Raw genomic sequence first — 21,706 nt, forward strand, 5'->3', positions numbered from 1 at the left:
TGCTGGTGAATCTTTGCAAGGGGGAGAGACAGCTTGCAGTGGGGCCCAACTGGACCAACCACAGAGGTGATTGTCACAGGGCTCTCGAGTGACCTGGGTTCCACAGCCTTTCCTCTAGAAATAGCTGCTTGGTGCTAAGACACACGGGCTGCATCTTGGGGAGGGGGCTCCAGCCGGGACTCTGGGTTTGGGGACAATGGCTCTGAGGGTTGTTTGAAGGCTTCAGGCCCAAGGTTGGGCCCCTGACCCCTGTCCCTGGGCTCTGGGGCAGCTGCAGCCTGGAAGCCAGTCAGGCTCCTGCGGGAGGGGCAGTGGGAAGGGCTGGGAGGGTAGCACAAAACTGACCGAGGCTTTGACCACCTCCCCCAGGCCCTGGGGCCATAACATATGGTGTGGTTTAAAAATTGAGGAGCACTTAAGGGAAAAATGTTGGCAGGCTCTGAGGCACTTGTAAACCCGTCTGAGCCGACTGGGCGTCTGGTCTCCTCCCTCCAGGAGGTGGAACAGCGCTGAGTGGGGCAGGGAGATCTGGAGGGCTAGGTGGGGGTCTGCTAGCAGAGGCTTCTGGGTGAGGTGGGCCAATAAAGGGGGAGGGAAGCCCTTGGGTAAGCTGAGAGCTGCAGACCACAGCCAGGCTGGCAGAGAAGCAGAGACAGGGGGGCAGGGTAGGAAGCAGTGCACCCCAGGGAGGACCAAGAGTTCTGGGGTCACCCCGACCTGGGCCCTGACCCCAGTCATGTGACTTGGGGCAGCAAGAGACCACCTTGTCCTTATCTGTAAGATGGAGCCGACAGAATCACATCACACAGACAGAAGGACCAATGGAATGGGTGCGCACACTGTGGGTCCTCAATGCACGTTAGCTGCCATGACTCAGGGAGAGCATAGTGGGTGGGCATGGAGGGGGTGAGGATGGAGAGCTGAGGCCTCCCCCAGGGGTGGCTGATTCTCTGCGCTTGCTGGTCTCAGCTCGTGGCCTCTGCGCCCCGACACCCCATCTACAGGGCTCTGAGCCCAAGGAGGTGTCTGGCACACTGCAGACACTCAGCCAGAGCTGTTATTCTTCCAGTACTCACACCCCTCAGAGTGGCGCCTCCTCTGTGCTTGGGGTGTCTGTGCCCAGGGTATCCCGAGCTTGTAAGGGTGGCCAGCTGACCCAACCTGCCCGCTGCCAGCCACTGGATATGCTGCTTCGACACCCTGAAGCGCACAACAAAGCACTGGCATTGTCACATGTGCTCTGCCTCTGCTGCCGCAGCTTCAGCCGCCCTGTCCCTCCTGAGCACCCCAACCCCCCACTTCTCAGCGCTGACCCTGCGAAGCCCTTTCCTGCGGGCAGTACAGGCCCCGCCTTGGCTGGCTTCCCCTGTACTGCCACCAACATGTGGGTGCAGGCAATGGTGCCCCAGAGAAGAAGGGGCCCCAAGAAGCAGGCCTCCCCTGGGCCCAGCAGCCTTGGCCCCGCCAGGCTTGGGTTCTACCTGGGGGAGGGGATTCTGGACCTCGAGGCCAAGGGCAGTCGCCAGCCAAACACCTGACAGCTCCCTGCGTGGCCCGGACAGATCTGGAGCGCAAGTTCCTGGACACGCCTCCCATTTCTCCTGCTGGGGATGTGGTTGCCTCTTACCTTTGGGGTGAGGTACTTGGTCATAATTTCCTTCCCTTTCTCTCCCAGCTTTTCATCTGGAGTAACTTCATATTCTGCCTAAAGTAGAAGAAAAGAACAATAATAGATTTACTCATACGCTTCCTATAGTTACAGAACCTGCGAGACACCTGGAGGTCAGCTGACCAATCCCTGCCTTCTGTGGGGGGGAAACTGAGGTCCGGAGAAGGGAGAAGCCCTGGTCAAGGAGACTGGATGTTGAGCCCAGCCGACTTGGCCCCCTCCAGGGACTTGTGCTCACATAGAGCTCCCCTCTCCAGCCCTGCACGACAGCTGCAGGGAGCAAAGCTGGTGTTGCCCCCGCCCCACCCCTGACGCAGCGAGGGTCAGGCATCCCAGCAGCTGGGGTTGAGACGCAGCGAGGGTCAGGCATCCCAGCAGCTGGGGTTGAGAGCTGCTGAAAACAAAAAAAGGGGGAAATGCTGCAGGGGCCCTTGCAGGCCCAGCCAGGTAAGACACTGGCAAGCAGCTAAGAAAAGGGCCCCACCAAACTGGAGACCAGAGGGGCTACCCTGGGGTGCTCAGGGCTGGCAAGCTGTGAGACCTTAGCCTCCCTGGAAAGCGCAGAGGGAAGGAGCACCCACGTGAAGAGTGAGCTGCAGATGGATGTGATGAAGGCTTGGCCCAGAGCTGGGCACATAATAAACTCCCGACAGCTGCCATCATTATCACCACGATGATGACGATCACATGTTGCAAGGAAAAACATGCCTTGTCTTACCTTTTGCGTCTTTTTGGCTTACAAAGTGAACAGAGTTGGTCAGGTGATTTTATTGGAATTTCAAGAGAACCCCAGGTAGTGATATGGGGGGCAGGGGCCAGCATCATCCCCTTCACCCCCAGATGAAGAGCAGGAGGTGCAGCAGAGACCAGCTAGTGGCCCAGGGTCACCCAGGGGCAGGTGGCAGGACAGGGACTCGAGCCTCCAAGTCTGAAGTTCTTTCTCAACAACACCGAGGAATCTAGGACTCCAGCTGGCTGGCGAGCCCGCGGGACCAGAGCCCTGAAGAAGTGGGCCTCCCACGGCAGGCCTTGTCATTTCCCTCGACCGAGAAGGGCTCCTTCGCTCCCGTCGGGCACTCACGCCAAGCGGATGAAAGGCCTGAGCACACCAGACGCCTGGGTAAGCTTGCTTTTCTCCCGCAGACAAGGGAACTAACTGCAAATTGTTTATAACCATTTCAAAATCCACCCCCCAAGGATCTGTCAGCGCCGGTCCAAAGCTATAGCTCTTTCAAAAGAGGCAGAGGAAATGACATTCGCACGGACGGTTGGAAATTCCTTCCCCACCATCTTGCTGGGGAGGCAGAAGCCCTGGTCCTCCTCACCTGATTCAAAGCCACCTCCTGACCCAGGGTCTAGGTCCCAGCTTCTCCCCGGGTCAGCCCAGGAGCCCCTCCTGGGCCAGAGGGGATACTGCCCACAGGGGCAGCCAGACCACGTCCATGCAAAGGAGCCCGGCCTGGAGCTGCCATTTCTCTTCCAGTGGAGAATCACGACTCAGTGATGTCTCCAAGGAGGGGACACTGACACTATGATCGTCTGGGTCATGAGGCTCCAGGGACAGCGCCCACCTCCTCCCTTTATACAGCAGACACCAAAGCTCCGAGGCGGGGCGGATCCGTCACACGCTGCTCACCCAGCTGGCTGTCATGGCGCTGGGACTGGACACGGGCCTCGGTGTGCCTGGGTCACAGCTTCAAGCCTCTCCCGCTGAGGAGCCTTATGGGGCTGCGGCTTTCTTGATGGTGCGATTTGATGAGGGATTTTGTGAGACTGTTTAAGGGGAGGAGGCTTTCTTCTGAACTTTTTCCTGTTCTTTTCTCCCTCTCTGCTCTCAACAATCCCCCAAAGCTGACATGCCTGCACCCCACCCCACCCCACTTGCAGCAGGAGCACTGGCTCCAGGACTGCTACACAAGGTAGATGTATGGTTGTTCCCCACTTAAGGCAGAAGTAGCTGGAGCCCTGAAGCCAAGGACCATTTCAAATGCACTGGGGCATGGGGAAGGGCTGGGAACTGCATCTCTAAAGGGTTGAGCCTTCTAGAACACAACTCGCCACCCTTTTCCAGGGTGAGGACAGCAGTACCTTGTGTCCTGCGGTGCTGGGAACCCCACTGTGCCGAGGTATCTGGCCTCATGGGAATTTACCCAGACTGCTCTGCAGGACCCCGGGCAAATGGCCGGCCCCCTCCGGGGGGGATCACTCAATCTCACGCAGGGTGCTGGATGTGCACTGTCCCCAAATACAGCGTGAAGGCAGTTCTGTTTAACTAAATGAGGGTCTGAGGCTCACCCATCAGCCTCAGTAACCAGCTGAAAATATTATTGCTCTGGCTACTAAAACCCATGTTCAAAAAATAACATCACTTTCAGGTCAGCTGCCTCCAGCAAAGGCCGGGCTGGGCGGCCGCCGTTCCACAGAGAGGCAGCCGGGAGCACGCGGGGACAGGCAGCCCAGCCCGGATCAAAAGGCCTTTCTTTGGTAGTCCAGGTTAGGTCATCACCACATGAAGAGCATTTGTGCTGGGAGGCAGAGAACCAGCAGCCACCAGCTGGGCCTTCTACCGAGTTAAGTCACCTGGAGCGACAGGTCCCTGGGAGGGCATCATGGGGACCAGCTCTGAGGCAGGAGCCCCTGGGAACACATGGCTGGGGGCACCTCCCCCAGGGAGTGGGTAAACGCTGCTGAGATCAGCTTAAACCAGAATACATAGCGGCAAATAAGAAGTTGGGCCAACAGCCTAGACTTAGCGCTGGTTCAGGAAATGACAGACAGTAACTTCCATGAAAAGGGAGGAAAGCCATCTGCAAGCAAGGGCCCGTGGCCGCCTTCTGGAAGACAGTTAGCTCCTTGCAGCCAGAGAGTGGGGGGCCTTGTCCTCTTGCCCCCACAGACAGGCCTTGGTCAGACACAGCACACGCCCTACATCCTCCCTGTTGTAAGGCCCACTTGGAACTCACTCCCGCCCTGAGTTCAACTCCAACCGCCAGAGCACAAAGAGCGCCCATCCCCAGGGAGGGCATTTTTCCTTCCCAGACACATCCAAGGTGCCAGCCAGGAGGTAGGGGGGGCGGGCAGCCTTTATGAGCCTGCTCTTTGCACTGTGATTTATGCCAGACACAGGCCTGGCCTTCGGGGAGGGGAGGCCGCTCGAGCACAAAGGGCAAAGTACTACAGAGTTTAGGGCCAAAAGAATGATTGTTCCCCGCATGTCTGCCAAAGAGCATAAACATCTGTGTGCATCCTCGTCTATAAACCTCATACTTCATCCTCTGGGCCGGCTCTTGTTGCATCATCAATCTCAGAAAACGCCAGTGAAAATATGTCCTCTCTGTGCAAACACATTTCCCTCAGATCATTTTTTGAAAACAGGGATCGTGCAGGCTGGCCTGAGGGAAGCTGTTCGAATCGGCGGGTCCCAAGAGCGCAGGGTCGGGGCTGGCCTCCTCATGGCCTCTCACTAACTGCAGCTGTCACCTCCTTCTCCTCGGGGGCCAGCTCCTGCCCTGACTGGGAGATGAAGTCAGACGGCGATGAGGGCTTGCCGCCTCGGCTTCTGTGGTGACCGATGTGGTCAGCTTTTCCAGCATCCTGGTCGCAGGGACTGGCTGGCAGCGCCGCTCACCCCGGCTCTTTCTGGAGAAACACCGGCTCCACCCGTGCTGGCCACGGTCTTGCCTGGGCTGACCGCGTGGGCTCACTCTGCCTTTGCCTCACTCCACCCTGCGGGTGGCCATTGAGGGTGAGGGTGGGGAGATAGCCGCTGGCCCCCACCTGGGGCTCCATGGGTTCCTGTACCCCTGTAGCCTGTACTCGTGGAGGTTGCCTCCTCCCACCCGTCCTGCTCTGTTCGCTCTTGTCCCTGCAGGACAGGCAGCAGGCTCAGACAGGCCGCAAGGGCCGCTCCTGGGTGCCCTATCAGTCAGGTACCCTTCCTCACACAGGGTGGGCCGCCATGTCCTGCCAGGACCCAACAAACCCTGAACAACCCTTCAGCAAGTTGGGCGCTGACCTGGCCCCCTCTCTGCTCCCCAGCTGAAGGAAGAAGCACTACATTGAGAAGTATGCCTCAGGTGCCCCAGGGTCAGATGGACTTGGTCAGCCCCAAAGCCTGTGTCCACCGGGCATGCTCCCTCCTTTGAGAGATCACAGCAGTGACAGGACACACAGGGCACTCCTATAAACGAGAGAAGCAGAACCTTAGTCCCCTGGGAAGCACAGAACTCATTTTATGACAGGCCTTCAGGATAACCAGATGGAGATAAGATCAACTGATAGCCCATCAATTTCAAGTGATTTTCTATAGTCCAGTATTAAAGAAAGGCTTGTATGGCTTTTAGCATTTCCTGACATGAGATGTCATGTGCTGTCAACTCCGATGTGTATATGCCAGGCTCCAAATGGCCCTAGTAACCCCTGCTGCTCACTGCTCATGCTCCAGCAGTCTCTTTCCACACCAGCAGTGGCTAACCTGTGTACCCAGCAGGAGATCAGGGACACGGACATTACAGAACTTCTGAAGCTATGGTATAAAGGACACGGCAGCTTCTACCTGATTCTCTTGGGTCACTTGCATTGGGAATGTCAGCCACATGACAAGGACAGTCCAGCAGTGTCTGGTGTGGTTCCTAACCCCACACATGGCAGATCACCCAGCTGCTGCCCTGCCGCCAGCACCTCTTGTGCATAAAAATGTGGGAACAGGTCCTCCGGCCACAGTCAGGCCTTCAGATGACTGCAGACCCAGCTACAGTTTCTGAGAACTTGAGCCAGTAGCACCTAGGAACACCATTCTTGAATTCTTGACTCACAACTAAGAGAAAATAAATGCTTATTGTTTCAATCAACTTCGTTTTGAGGTAATTTGTTACTCAGCCAGAGATAACTAGTATTCAACCAGAATCTGAACTTAAAGCTAGCATGGCTTGCTTCCTTAAACATTTTTCCTTCCTTAGTCATTCTTTAACCTTTCATTCTACCAGAAAGCAAGCTCCATGAGGGCAGGGCCTGCCTCCTCCCGCTCACTGTGCAGCCTCCAGCTGCTGGGAGAATAGAGCCTGACACCTTGGAGACACCCAATAAATATGCAGCATCAATATGGCTGAGTATCTGCCAAATGCCCCCCAACCCCAAAAAGAAAAATCTGAAAACCTTAAGTTGCCCCCAAGTGTGGGGATGGGAGGGTTTGAACCGGTTGGCACACGGTCAAGACTCCCAGACAACAGGCTAGAGAGGAAATGCGTCAGTCTTGACGAAATCCATGGGAAGAGCGGCATGGCCTGTGGAGGCCGACACTGGCCTGGAAACCTAACCGATCCCTTCCAGTTGGGAAATCCTCTTCTCCCACCAGAGGCCAAAACTAGTCAAAGCCTTGGTGTAGGTCACTGACTCCATTTCTCTGCGGGGAGCGGAGGAAGGTCAATGGGGGGGGGTCTTTCTCAGGTAGCTGGGAGCCCCGCACAAGCAGACTAAGGGCTGGAGGGCCCCTGCCGCTGGATGAGTGTGCACAGGCAGCTCTGCCACCCCGGAGCACGCACCTCCCTCTGGGAACAGCCTCCTCCTTCCACTTGACTTGAGAAACTCAGACATTAAGACCGCGTGGGGGGGCGGCCTTTCCTGGGGCGACTTCAGAGCCAAAGAGGACAGGTTCTGTCTAATACACGCCATGTGGCAGCGACGTGGCACAGAGGTGGGGTGGTGTGGATGGCACCGGCGGAGCCAGGGAGCACCGGGCCAGGAGGCAGCACCAAGGCCACGGCACCTCCTCGGTGTTCTCGCCGCCTTGGAGCTCTAGTCAGGATGGGAGAAAAAAAGCGTTTCAGACGAGAACTGCAGCAGCCCTGGAAAACTCAATAAAGTCTTCGTGCGTAAAAGAGGTGTTCCAAAGGCTGCCCTTTGACGTCAGGATGGGTGATGAAAAGGCCTCGCTAAATGCCGGGGACACGGACAAAGCGCGAGGGGCCGGGCCAGCCTCCCCTGTGTGGCGGCCTCATTAGGCGAATGTCAAGAGCGCTTGCCACGTCAGCACGGAGCCAGACTCACCTTTCCTTTCCAAGAATCAAGTCTTGGTACGGGCCCAGCCGCAGGGAACGTTTGCATGACCAGAATGAAAATGGGCATCCATTGGATTTTTTTTTTCTTCTTCTCTGACTGACTCTAAGTGTCTAGAAGACACGTGGCTGGAAAATTCCACTGGCTCCTGGGCTTAGCCTTGCCCGGCTCTGCCTCATCAACTCTCTAGACAGGTCCCAAAGCTGCTGCCACCTCATCTTTTCCACAGGGGTGCAGCTTGGTCCAGGCTCCATCTCTGGTCCTCGTCTCGCTTCCTTCCACGGCGTCTCCTTGGGAGCCCGTCCAGCTCACGGCTGCGAGCACCACATTGACATCTCCGACTTCTCTGTTTCCAGACCTTTCTCACAAACGCCAGTCTTGAGTCCCCGCGCCCCCTCCAGCCTCTCCACTTGGGTGGCCGACAGACGTCTCAGGCTGAGGTGCTTGAAATGAAGCACCTGGTTGTCCCCCAAACGTGTGCCCCCCACGGCTGTACCGCTACTCCACCCTTCCAGTTGCTCAGGTCAAAGCTTTGAAATTATCCTCAATTCCCTCTCACCCTTGATGCATCAGGAAAAACTGCTAACTCTGCCTTCAAAGCAAGCCCCGTTCAGCCACTTCTCCCCACTGCCAATTCTCTCTTGCTGGCTGGCGTCCCCACCAGCCCTGGATGGCAGTAGCCTCCTGTCAGAGCTCTCCGCCTGCCTCCCCACCCCCATAGTCTGTTCCCAACACAGGAGCCAGAGGGAGAGTCGAAAAACCTAAGTCAAAGCGTGCCATTGCTTTGCTCATACTGCATCTCACTCGAAGCTCAACAGCACAAGGCCTCGCGTGATGGACACCTCTCCTGCCCCGTCTGCCCTTGCTCCCTCCACTCCTGCCAGGGATGCCCTGGCCTGCAGGCCTTCGCACTGGCTGTTCCCTGTCTGCAGTGTTCTTCCTGCTCGCACTCACCTGGCTAACTCCCTCAGCAACTTCAATCCAACGCTGCCTTCTCAAAGACACGTCTGCTCACTGTCCTTTTTTTTTTTTTTCCTGCTACTTACAACCATTTCTACTGATAAATCTGTATGGGTTAAATGCCATCATAGATACAAATGAAATATATGTGTTTCTGCCCACAAAGAACTCAGAATATAACATATAAAATAGACATGAAGATCACAAATCATCATAAAGCAAGAACCAGAAAGTGCCTCGTACTCCAAGTTTGAGCTATCACGGTCCTCCTGTTGATATGATAACCAGCCTCCACGCCCCCCAGACCTGCCTGAGTCTTCTTTCTCCGTCACATTTATCACCTTGCAACATCTGATTTCATTTCCTTATTGTGCTGACCGTTATGGCCTCCCTCCCTGACAGGGCAGAGATCTCGGTTCATTTTCTTCAGTTTATCTTACAGGACTGCAGCTGTGCCTGGCAGAGGGGACTTTTGTTAAACGAATAAAAGACTAAACTAATGGCTGAGGACATGGTACCAGGCTACTTTTCCTGCCTCAAGTGAAGGCTTTGCCAGGGCCCATTGTGTCTGTGACCCCGGGGAGAAAGGAACTCAAGACTTGGGTCCTGCCAAGGGCTCACCAGGCCACGCAGGGCTGTGACCACTCCAGGCGCCGGTGAGGTGGCTGTGCCGGGGGAGGGATGTGTTCGCGGCCATCGGCCTCTAAGTTTGATGGCCACAAAGGCCCTTATAGGGATACATCTCCCATGACAGGAAATTGATTCACAGCTGTCAGTTTACAGACTTTAAAAGAGACAACCAACCGGATGTTCTTCTAGCCTGGCTGCTGCAATAGGGGTGATAATGGAATCAGAGGCACTTGTCTGGCTAAACCTCTGGCCCTTATCTTCAGAAAATCCAATGTGGGGGACAGTGTGTGACATCACAGGCCCAGGAGGGTGTAGAATCGCTGTGCAGAAGAAGCCCACCCACCACAGACCCCACTTTACCGGAGCCAGTTCACCTGGGCATCTGGGCACTATGGAGCAAGAGCACTGGACGGGGGTCAGGGGGGCTGGTGGGGCCCAGCCCTGCCACTCAGTGGGGTGCAACTTCACACCAGTCACCAGCCCCCACTGAGCCGAGGCCTGAGCAGCCACCACCTGCCAGGTGTGGCCTTAGGGGCTGATGATTCAGAGACGACCAGCTGTGTCTGTGCCACCAGGAGACCAGGCTGGAGGAGGCAGACACAGTCCAGTCCCTGTGACCACACCCGGGCTCCACGACGGGCTGGTTGCTCTGAGCAGTGGGGACTCCTGTGGCCCCTCAACACCTCACCCAGAGACGCCGTGGCACTGCCTACAGATGAAGACTCGAGGCACAGAGGCCTTCACTAGCTGCCGGAGGTCCCAGCACCGGCAGGGGCAGTGCCAGCCTTGCCTGGCAGTCAGTCTCGGGAGCCTGTAGCCAGAGCTACACAATTCTGCACCACTGAGGGGGCTCAGGTGCAGACACCTGGCCAGCCCCTGGAGCAGCAGGCACAGCAGGGAGACAGGAAGGCTTCTGAGCACGTGCAGAGGATAAGCAGGGATTTCCCAGGCAGAGGGGTCAGGGGTGGAGGAGGGCACTTCAGGCAATAAGGGTAAGGGGTCCATCCCAGCTCACTACCCCTGTGGTGGCAAGTCAGAGCCACCACGAGCAGGTGGTGGGGTGCACACAGGGCTAGCAAGGGCCTCTGGGCAGACGGTCAGCCTCAGAACTTGGACCACAGCCTAGATATCAATGCTTGCTGACCCTGGGCCTGCTGTTCAGTTCTGGGAGATTTGAAAAATGCCAACATCTGCTACAAACAATGGCCTATCTAGTGGTGCTGAGCACCCCTGCAGCCAGCTGTGGTCTCCAAGTACCATTTCCCAGTGGAAGGAACCAGGGCTGCTTGGAGTCAGGACAGGCTCTAGGTGGAATGGAAAACGTACACAGCCCGGAACATCACATCATCCCGGATGACAAGGTGGCTGCAGTGACAGCTGCGGTCTCCAAGGGCTCAGAAGACGACCCTAAGGGCTCCCAGTGGCTGATGGTGATGAGACCCTGGCACCTTGGGGAGGAGAATACTGACCACCAAGCATCAAAATGCATCATATTTAAACACACACGTTTAAAACTAACCAGCAGTTACTACTAGAGGATGCTAGCGACCCAGTTTGGTGCTTTGAACACACACACACACACAACAGGGAAAGAATCAAGTATTTCCTGTAGGAACTTTATCTCTGGGTAACCAAATCAAAAGGAAACGTTTGCCAGTTAGCACAGGATGGACGGATAGAGCGTGGCAAGCCCTGATTTAATCAATACACGGTGGTATTGATTATCTACACATGATCGGGGCTGCCGCCAGGTTTGCAGGCCTCCTGACAGAAGAACATGAAACCTCTTACAAAGTCAGCCCTGCACCCCCATTGACAGCAAATCTGAACAGGCTTCTAGACTCAATGAGTGATTGACAGGACATAAGAGCCTATTAAGTGACACCTGAGGATGAGCGCAAAATTGAGGCCTGGAGCTCTTCTGGATGAACAATTATGGGGGTGTGGTTAGGGAGGACCCATGAGGCAAGAAAAATGTCAACCAATCACAACATGCAGTCCTTATCGGGACTCCAGTTCAAACAAAGGGTTACAGCTGGCACGTATACAACGCATGAGAAAACTGGAAATTTGAGCACTAACATTTGGTGATAGTGGGAATCTTTTTTTTTTAAAGCTGTGATAATGGGGCTGTGATTATTTTGCTCTTGTTAAGCGTCTAGAGCATTGAAAGATAGGCCCTGAAATGTTCACAGATGAAACAATATGATTTGTGAGATTTGCTACCAGTGCTACAGAGGGGCAGATGTGGATGAAACCAGACAGGCATGAGTTGATCGTTGCTGAAGGCGGGTGCAGGGCGCGTGGGGGTTCATTATACTATCCTGTAGACTTTCGCATTTTATGGTTTGAAATTTTCCGTATTAAAAAGTTATGAAACCACTAGGCCTCACGCCCAGAGATTCAACTTAATGAGTCTGGACTTCAGCTCGGGCCCTGGTAGCGTTTAAGGCTCCCCAGGTGTTTCTACCGCTCAGCCAAGGCTGAGATCTACTGTAATCGCTTATGTAGGACGTGACAAGAGCCTGCCTGTGCTGAGACCAAGACAGAGGCTATGGAGGGGTGGGGGAAGATGTGGGGGTGCGGGGGGTCAAGGAGCCAAGCACATGGTCCTTGATGGGCCCGGGGAAGGGATGAGGGAAAGGGAGAGGTCAAGGACAATGCATAGATTTCAGGCTTGGGTGACTGTGGGGCGCTGTTCACTGGACTAGGGAACACATCAGAGCTGGGGTCTTGGCAACTTGCAGGCTGGTGCTGGGCTTTGGGATGTGTTAACTTTGAGGGACTCACGTGATTTCTGTAGAGACGTACAGTGATTAGTTTGGATTGTGGGCCTAAAAATTCATATGGAGACCAGGGAAGTCACAAAAATTTGGAGTTCACAGGGCTGTCCCCCAAGCTGAGACAGATATTGGCTGGCTGCCATCAATGATGGCATTAGGGCCTCTAGGAAACAAAGACCATCTGGGTCCCCTTCACCTGGGGGGCATAGTCCTGGGTGGCCCCATTGCTTGTAAGACTGGCCTCCATCCGTCACTGCCCATCCTAGTCTGCCTTCCCTGGATAGAACCCCAAAGAGCCGCCGGTCAGGCTGACCTGGGAGAGTGAAGATGATTCCAGTACGTCCTGTTCTAAAAGCCCATGAGGATCAGTCAGCTTTGTGAGACCAAGGAATGACCAGGACATCTGCAGGAAGTCTCCACGGTGTCAAGCACGGTCACAGTGCCAATGGAGACAGAGGCGGTCAGATTGGCTTTAAATCAAACCAACACACTGTCATTCCGCAGATGCTTACTGAATGCCCACATGGGGGCGCTGTGCTACATAGGGGTGAAGAGAAACGCAGGGTCCTGGCCTCAGAGAGCTTGCATTCTACTAGGGAAGCAAGCACGTGAACAAAACAGTCAAACTTTTCCTTTAGGCTAAAATGATCACTGATCACAGTGACCACAAAGGACCACACCCTCCGCCCTCCCTAGGAGTAGGGACTTACCACTGAGTCCAGGAACTGAATATAACGCTCCAGCCCACGTCTGGTTTCGCAGAACTGCCGGAAAAGCAGCCTCCCAATAGGCTGTTTGTCACATAAACTGCAGTAATCTCTGTCTGGAGGCAAGGAAAGAAGAACATGGTAAGGCCCAGGAGAGGGTCAGGCAAGGCCGTCCTGTCCACCCACACCTGCACCAGGAGTGCCAGACACAAGAAGCAAGATCACCAGCAATCACTCGGCATCCTTTACTTACCACCACGCTCTGCAGACCCAGAGGGGTCAAGGTCAGCAAGGGTTATGACCCAGCCTTGACACCCTAACCCACTCCCTGTTCACTGATGTCTGTACAGAGATGCCAGCGGTTCTGGAGATGATGTCTTTGTCCCCAGCTGACCGTCAGCACATCACATTCCTGACCACTGTGACTGGCTATGGTGACAGACATGGAACCCAGGCCAGTACCCATCAGTGAACTACACACTTGGCCTGAGCACTCTGAGCAGAGGAGCTATTTCTTCTTCCAGGTGCTGCAAGGACTGGGTTGGAGGCCAGGGTCAGCTGCAGTGTTCTTGACACTGTGAATAAAGCTGCTATGAGGATGAGGCTAACACAGGAGGAGGTCAGAGCTGGGGAAATCATAAGCAGAGTTGGTACACTGACGATGTTATGAATGCCTGGATCAAACCATGCCTGCAGGCCACACACATCTGAAAAGCATATTGATGGGCTTTGTTTAGGGCAATTTGAAAAATATAAAACTTACTTGAAATGCAAAGCATCTTAACAAGAACAGTAAAAAGTTTAATAAACCCTACCTATTACATAACATCATGGATGTGGGCTTTTTGTTCTGTTCTATCCTATTCCTTTAAGGAATCTCCTCTTTGAGTCTCTAAAAAATCCAGCTCAAGGTCCTAAGAGATTACTTCTCCCAAGTCTTGGGGATGGTCATGGGCCTCAGTCCTAGCCAGGGAGAGCTGGGTCTCAGTCACAAGATAGGTTCAAGGATGGGCGGGGGACTCAGTCCTTGGAAGTCTCTGTTTCTGCCACAGTTTGCGGGGGAGGGGCGGTCAGCGACAGACACATGACTCGGTCCTACTCAATCAAAGCCCTCTGTTTTCTGGCCCCAATGACAGATTAAGGACCTATGACTCAAGAAAGATATTTGGGAATAGCAAGGATGTAGGACCGATCTTTAGCACTAGACAGGGATGGCACAGAATGAACCTAGCACACGGGGAAACGAGCAGAGTTGTACAGAGAACAGTGCCGTGAATTTCAGAAGCGCCCTGGCCAGGCCAGGGGCCCCGCATTTTCACCTGACAAGTCCCTGTTTAGCCAGTTGACTTGGGTTTTTGCCCCTGGGAGTAGGCACAGGACCCAGGGGTAAGCTGCCTGGGGCAGGAGCTGTTTTTGTAGGAGTTTCCCATCTCGGGCACAGTGCACACAGAAGGCACTCAGAACTTTCGCCTTCTCTTCGGACAGATACTTTGATCAACATGGATGAGCCACTTGCACGGCTCCCTCCCCAAGTTGGCTGGAGGCTGAAACTAGCCTTGGCCTATTGCCCCACTCTGCCTTTCAGGCTTGGGTGCGGTCTACCTTTCTGTGTGCAGGTGGTGCAGGAACAGCCACGTGACAATCACTTCACCCACCTCTGTGTTGCCAGGTGGAGCAGGGGAGGGGAGGGGCTGCAGTCCCAGCCCCAGGGGAGCTTGGATTCTGTTGGAAGGGGGCGAGGTGTGGGTAAGCAGACAAGATCTCAAGTGACAGTAATAAAATGTCAAGTTCGATGAGTGTGCTGGTCAGCCGGTAGGGAATCTGGGAAGGAGGGAGCCAGGGGGTGACAGGTCTGTAGGCTGCACCTGTTAGCAAGATGACCCGCAGACACAGCCCGGCTTCCTGCTGACCCTACCCTACCTGATGCCCCCAGGTTAGGAAAACAGGTTTCCCCACCTCCCCTCAGCAGTGAAGCTTCCCCAGAACCAACACAGAAAGAAAAGTGAACGGTCTGGTGTTTAACTCGCTTTTTGTTCAATTGCAGCAGAGAGCACCAGGCGGCCGGTGCAATGTGACAAGACACAGCCCCCTCTTCCAAAAGCAATTAGGAGATTTCATGTACCATATTGTGATTCCTGAAGGGTTCATCTGACAGGATTTGTTCTCTCCATATGGCGGTTGCTGTCAGTGTGGAAACACGGCCGCTATAAACCACAGCGCGGCAAACACCATGTGATTCCAACACAAGCTGTCACACCTCGGTCCCCTGCTCTCCCGCTCTACAGCGGGGCCCAGGCAAGAAAGCCACTGGTTGGAAGCCCGGGAAGAAATAAAAGGATCAGTAATTGGCGATTTGGATTCTTTTCTGAGCTGTGGAGATGAACGCCCTGTCTCCTGCAGAAGCACCACCACCACCACGAACCACAAAATCGAAGGGCAGTGCCTCTGGGAATGGACAGTGAGGCCATGAAGGAAGAAAGAGCAGGAGCTGGGAGAGGTCCTAACACACGCCAGGGGTTGGGTCTGCTGGGGTTGGTGTAGACACATCAGGACACTTGGACAGAAGCCTTACCCATGCGCGCGTGCACGCGCGCGCGCGCGCGCGCACACACACACACACACACACACCAGCTCTTCTAGAATCTGAAAATACTGCTTTGGGCCACATGCCTCATTGCTCTTTCCTTCCAATCCAGAGAGAGGCTGCTGTTCTGTAGGGTATTCGGGGTCCCCAGGCTCCCTGCCCACCAGTCATCTAGCAATTCTTGCTTATTCTTTTGGGTCCTTCCTTCGTCCAACAAACCCTCCTTCAAGCTCTCCTGCTTACTGATACCTACATTTCCTTCAAGACTATCTCTAAAACTCTCTTCTTGAATTCAACACCTAGGAACGTATAGATGGGTGGGTAGGAAGAGACTCCCTCCCGTTGTACCCCTCGGCAGGGGAGTGATCCAGTAACAGGCCTGGAGTTAATGGCTTGGCTGAGGCCAAGAATAAGGGTGAGGTCTTTGGGATGTGATCTTTGACGTTGGCCACAGAGATGGCAAACTGGAGCCGGGCTGGAGGAAGGTAACTGGAAAACAGAAAGGGTCTAGAAAGTTCATTATAAGCTCGAGGACACTGAGCTGTGCGCTTGGCCAAGGGCAGCGTGCCCAAGGGAGGGGCTGGGTCCCCGGGGCACAGAGGGTGGGAGGACATGGGGAGGGGAGCCGACGGGGTTCAGCCAGGAAAGTCCAGACTCTAAGGCCAAGGAGACTGCAAGGGGCGTGCTGTCCCCCGGGCATGCATGATTTTACAGCACAAGAGAGTCCAGTCCAGTCAATGGAAAAGTGAACAAAAATGGGGTGGACAGAACGCGAGGGGTGGCTTCGGGAGGCAAGGCATGAAAGGACAGGAATCGGCAAGTCCCATTAAGTAAACGGGCCGGTGATTGAGTTCACTTGGGAATGACGCTGCACGCGCAGGTGCAAGCATGTGGGTTCCTGCTCACAAACATGCAGCATGCGGTCCTGAAGGGCTAGGCAGGGTGGCATCACTTCCCATTTTCCCTTATCCAGAGGAGGCAGCACACTCACTGAGCTGTCACCAACAGGGGGTGCACCAAGACGGGCTCCCCTCCCCCAGCACTGCCACCACCTTGCGATGGTTGGGTGTTCTGCTGAGAGCCTCCCCTGGTCTCTGGCTGTTCTCAAAATAAGCCAGAAATGGTAGCATCTCAGGCCCACCGCCAAGGACACATAAAGCCTAAATGTTTTTGTCTCCACAAAATTGCTATGTATGGGGGCCTCCCTGGTGGTGCAACGGAGGCCAACCTATGAAGATGCAACCTATGAAGATGTCCTCAACCTCTGCAGCACGAGTTTGATCCCTGGCCTGCCAGGGAGCAACCCACATGGCACAGCAGACCTCTCCTGGCTCACCCACTGCTCCCCTCAGCAGTGTACTTCAGTCAGTCTGCCTGTTCTGTTCCCCATTCTGTTTCTGGTGAATCCTCTCACCACCCCCGCCCCACACCTCTGGCCTGTACCCCAGCTCTCGTAGGCATAAATAAGTAAATCTTTAAAAAAAAAAAAAAAAAAAGCAAAATTCCTATGTATATATCTAACCCCCAATGGGATGGTATTTGGAGGTGGGACTTCTGGGAAGTGAGCAGGTCATGAGAGTGATGAGAGCTTTTATTAGGGACCCCAGAGAGCTCCTCTGCCCCCTCCAGGTGTGTGAGGCACTCGCAGGACACCGCTCTCACCAAACACAGCACCTGCCGGGCCCTGAGGCCGGACTGCCCAGCCCAGCCCCGAGGAGGAGGCAGCTGTTTACAGTCCCCCAGCCTGCGGCACCGGCACCGTTACAGCAGCCCAGATCCACTCCCTTGCTAGCCTGGGGCGAGTCCCTTAACCTGAAATGGCTCCCGAGAGTCCGGTGGCCGAGCGCGGTGAGAGGCGGCCAGTCCTGGTGTGCAGCAGGGCCTACGCGACGGGAACACTGGCTGAGACGCCTCAGATTCAAGAAATGATGGCTTTGACCTCTCTGAAGATTCAGAAAGGAAAGGGAACAGAGCTGGCGAAAGGGAGCTAGACATCAGCCCCAGAGAAGACAGCAGTCGCTCCCAGCCCCTGGACGGCCAGGCCTGGGCTCGGAAGGCCCTCGTCTCCTTCGCTTCCAGCCGCCCTCGGAGAGAAGCCACAAGGGTCCCCCCAGCGCATGGCTGAGGTTACACTCTCACAGCCCACAGTCAGTTCCTTCAAGACTCACAACCCCCAGCGGACTTAGGAACAGAAAGGGTATCGGCAGTGAGGGTAAATACATGCCGTCACTGTTTTCATTCTTTGCGAGTGACATGAAATGGGAACATACTTTCTTCATTAAGAGCCTGTGGTATGTGGCCGCTTGGAGGGCAACCAGGTTTTCCCAACTGCAGGCCAGAGCACAGGCGGCAGCGAGGACAGCGCGGCTCCCCGGGACGGCCACAACCCCAGCGTGGAGGCCGCCGGCCCTCCGCCCCGGCTGGGAGTGTGGGCGGGGATCCCCGCGGGAAGGGGGCCGGGGGTGTCCAGGGCTGAAACCTGCTCCGACTGTTTTCATTGTGGCCCCAGCCACTCCTTGAACCTGGGCCAATGAAAATGCACGCTCCATGTCTGAAGTTAGAGAAGAAACAGTTTCCTGAGGAAATGAAACCACCGGAGCCCTTGGAAATGAAACCACATGTTTATTGGAAGGGGGTGGGGGGTCCCCAAAGTGATTTCTGCAGCCATCTCTCTACCAACTGGAGGTTTATTTTAGTTGAGTTTTGTTTCATTTTATTTCCGTTAACCTTGTTTTACCAAAATACCAGGGTGTTTCTCCCTCTCCCCCAACCCCTCTTTCTGGGGCGCAGGGGGTCCTGGTAGGTCCTAGAGGCAACTTATGAAAAGAGATGCAAGGAGACCGGGTTAGTCAGAGGCCTCCCGCCTTGGAGTGGCCGTCCTCCTGGTCTGAAACAATAAACAGCAAAGTGATTTCTGAAAACAGCTCTCTCCAAATACGCCTGCCAACGCCGGGAAAAACAATCGGGCGTTTGGTCTGAGGGAACAGCTCTCTGACGTGTGGAAGGCTACGATAGCATCACAGACAGCGGCAGCGCCTCCCAGCCCGACTCCTGGAAGGAGCGAGAAAGGAAAAGGGAAATATTTGGCATTTGGCTAGCAGCAGCTGAGTGGGCTCCTGTTACTTCAAGAAGGATGTTTTCATGGGAAGAGAAATGACATATGGCGCATGGACCAACACGCCCAGCCCCGTCCTCCGCCTGTGCTGCAGGCCCCCTCGTTCGGGTCTCCTTTCGCTCAGTGTCTTGCACTTGCCTCACGTCTCTTCAGGATCAAAAATATTAAGCCCGGGTCTTACAAGGCCGGTGGCACCCAGAAAGTCACATGCAACCCGCACGGAGTCATAGGGGTGTTCAGGTCTGGGCTCCGGGCAGCGGGAGGGGCCTGCAGACCGGGAGGGAAGGCATCTTGGATGTGACTTTTTCGAGGAAGAAGAGAGCTGGGCTGAAGCATGCTTGTGGGCTCCAGCGCCGCGGCCCTACCAGTCCTGCCTCTTGGATGAGGGTCCAGTCTCTGGCTTGAACTCATTCCTGGGGAGACAGCTGGGACTCAGCATCTGGGGGGAACTGGGGGACGAGCAGACAGGAGACAAAGCATAGGTGCCCCCGACACCTGGGGTCCCACAGTCAGCAAGTGACCTCTCTCCGATTCTCAAGGCCAAGAAAAGCAAATAATTCACATCTCCCCTGGCAGTGGGGACCCCCATTCAGAATGGGTGGGTCAAAGGTGGGTGGGCGGACCCAGAAGTGGCCAGGTAGACAGGATGTGCAGGTAGTGGGGGAACTAGAGAGCCTGGCATGTTGGAAGGAGCTGGGGGACAGGGTTGGGCCCGGGTTCTAGTCCTGGCCCTTTTACTGGCCATTTCTCATGTGAGGTCCAAATTCTGGGCACTCTGACAAGGCACACTAGCAAGGGCTGGGGGGTGGGGGGGGCGCGCCTAGAAAGGCTGGTGAGAAGGAAATACACTGATGTGCGATTGCTGGTGGTGTCGAGTTCTCTACATTCTCAACACTTTTACAAAGGAAGCGAAGACAACTATTTTTTTTTTTTTTTTTTTATAGAGGCATGTTTTTATTTATTTATTTATTCATTTGTTTGTTTGTTTGTTTATACATGCACTGGGTACAGTCAGAAGCGCGGGAGGGTGAGAGAATTCACCAGAGCCAGAGCGGGGAGCAGAGCAGGCAGAAGGACCGAAGTACACTGCTGAGGGGAGCAGCGGGCGGCAGGAGAGGTCTGCGCGCCATGTGGGACACTCCTCCGGTGGCCGGGGAGCAGCCGGGGATCGAACCGGCGCTGCAGAGGCTGCGGGCAGCTTCGCAACCCAGCGCTCAACCGCTGCGCCACCGGGGAGGCCCGAAGACAACTATTTTAAAAACCCAGCTGCGAAAAGCACTGAGATTTGGGGAGACCCAGGGAACAGAGGAGCTGTGACCTCCAGACATCCCCCCGTGGGTGCAGGGCTGGTCACACAAGGGTGTCAGAATGCCGTTCTGCCCTGCGCAACCTGCAGAGCTGGGACCAGGCCTGCGGTGGTCAGTGCTGTTCCCTACACGGTGGCCCAGGACCTTCCCCGCCAGACCCCACCACACCCACGCTGGGGAAGCATCTCAGAGCAAGGTGCCTTCTGCCACCTTTGTTCTTGAAAAGAACTTTACACACACACACAGGCAGTTTTAGAATTAGAAATAGCCTGGCCACCCACATGGCCCCGAGGACAGAGCAAGTGTCTGTAAAGCTGCGAGGTTGCTCCATCTCTGCAGTACCCTGAAGGTCCAGGGCACCCTGCACCTAGCTGGGCAGGTTCACAGGTGTGTGTGTAAAAGGAGCAAATGACTGACCCAATGAACCAAGGAATTGGTGAAAGAGGGAGGCCACACACCTCTAGATCGGAGAGTAGAAACCTCACCCAACACCCAACACACCCTACACACCCCCGGGCTTGATCCATCAGAAATGAAGGTGTCCCTGAAGCCACTGGATGATGGGAGCGCCTGGTGGAGCTTCCATCCTGGTGGGGGAACCAAAGGGGCCCAGGCAACCCAGGAGGTGAGGCCAGGTGGGAAGGCCCCGAGACCCCGAAGCAGGGGTGGGGCTGCTGAGATCCCCGCTTCCCAGAGGTTCAGCCAGGACCATGGGGCTGGACCAGGTGACTAGACTTTGGCTCCTGCTCCTCCTCTGACCCCGGCATGACCTCAGACCCAGCATTCTCTCTGGACCTCGCTTTCCCCTTTCACAGAGTGAGGCTGGTGAACCAGGGAGCTTAAATGTCCCACCTCCCAGTTTGCTAGTTCCTCAGGCTGTGAGAAGCCTGATGGGGTGGAGAGCTCAGAGTAGGGGAAGGGCCTTTCCCCAACATCAGAGTCCCAAGTAGAGCTCACTCGCACCTGCACCGTGGCCAAGAGCAAAGCGAGCCTCAGGTGTTATTTCCAGAAGACCTGGAAAGGGCGTGTTGTCGGGAGGCAGGGGCCGTGGCTTCCATCACAGCCCTGCCAGTGTGCTGCAGGCATGATGAGGGCCTTTCCTCTCCACCTCTGTGCCTCAGTCTCCTCAAGGGCTTTCCCAGTGTACCCTTGGCCCTTGGATGGCAATGCCTGACTGCAAACATGGTCACAGAGGAAGAGACCAGGGAGGCTGGGGGCCGGGAGGCCTTGCCACCTTGCCAGCCAGGGCTCTGGGGACTGGCATCACCTGGAACTGTGAGCTAATGAAGCGAAAGCCACAGGCAGGTGGGCCAGGAAGTGGCTGTGCAGGCAGGGCCAAGACAAACAGTAGCCTCCATGCAGGGATGCGGCCTGCTTCTTCCCAGAATACCAGTGTAGGGTAAAGAAAATGTCAGGCTTTTCTGCCCTTCCGCCATCAGGATAGATGATGGATCCTTGACCTGAATGCATGCCTGATGGCGGGCACCTGGAATAGGGTGTGGGCATAGGTCGATGGGATTCAGCTGAGCTAAGACTGTGCTTTTAAGGGCGGCGTCACGGGGAAGCCAGCAGCAGCCCCAGCCAGCAGCAGCAGAACCCGAAAGAGAAGCCGAGAAGCAGCAGAACGAACGCTAGAGAGCCCAGATAGAGTGAAGACTTGCTGGGGGCTGGGAGGCTGGCAGGCTGGCAGGCCTCCCAGCCCCCCAGCCAGCACCCCTGCCTGCCATATGCCTGGTGAACCCCAATAAAAGACCTGCAAAACCCCTGAGGACTCTGACTCCTCCTTTACCCGGTCTGCATGGGATCAGAAAACCTGCACTGTGGCCAGTCCTGCCCTTTACAACCAGCCAGGGCTGAGTCAGGTTCACAGCTGTGCTGGACGAGAGCGTCTGAAAGA

At 55.5% G+C, this 21,706-nt stretch overlaps 1 protein-coding gene across 2 annotated transcripts in view; it reads right to left on the minus strand.

Annotated features, from left to right (window-relative positions):
• Positions 1-21,706, minus strand: part of GRK5 (G protein-coupled receptor kinase 5) — a 174,120-nt gene that overhangs the window by 35,978 nt on the left and 116,436 nt on the right. For both annotated transcript variants that reach the window (XR_005122381.2, XM_037495590.2), the window contains exons 3-4: positions 12,807-12,919; positions 1,628-1,705 (exon numbers count right to left, since the gene is read on the minus strand). Coding sequence is in view for 1 of the 2 variants with exons in the window: in XM_037495590.2 (XP_037351487.2) it covers positions 1,628-1,705; positions 12,807-12,919 (191 nt within the window). In the remaining variant the exon portion in view is untranslated. The remainder of the gene's footprint in view (positions 1-1,627; positions 1,706-12,806; positions 12,920-21,706) is intronic.

The sequence above is a fragment of the Talpa occidentalis genome, unplaced genomic scaffold (assembly GCF_014898055.3).
Source record: "Talpa occidentalis isolate TD23 unplaced genomic scaffold, MPIMG_talOcc4v2.1 talOcc4.8, whole genome shotgun sequence".
Taxonomy (NCBI): domain Eukaryota; kingdom Metazoa; phylum Chordata; class Mammalia; order Eulipotyphla; family Talpidae; genus Talpa; species Talpa occidentalis.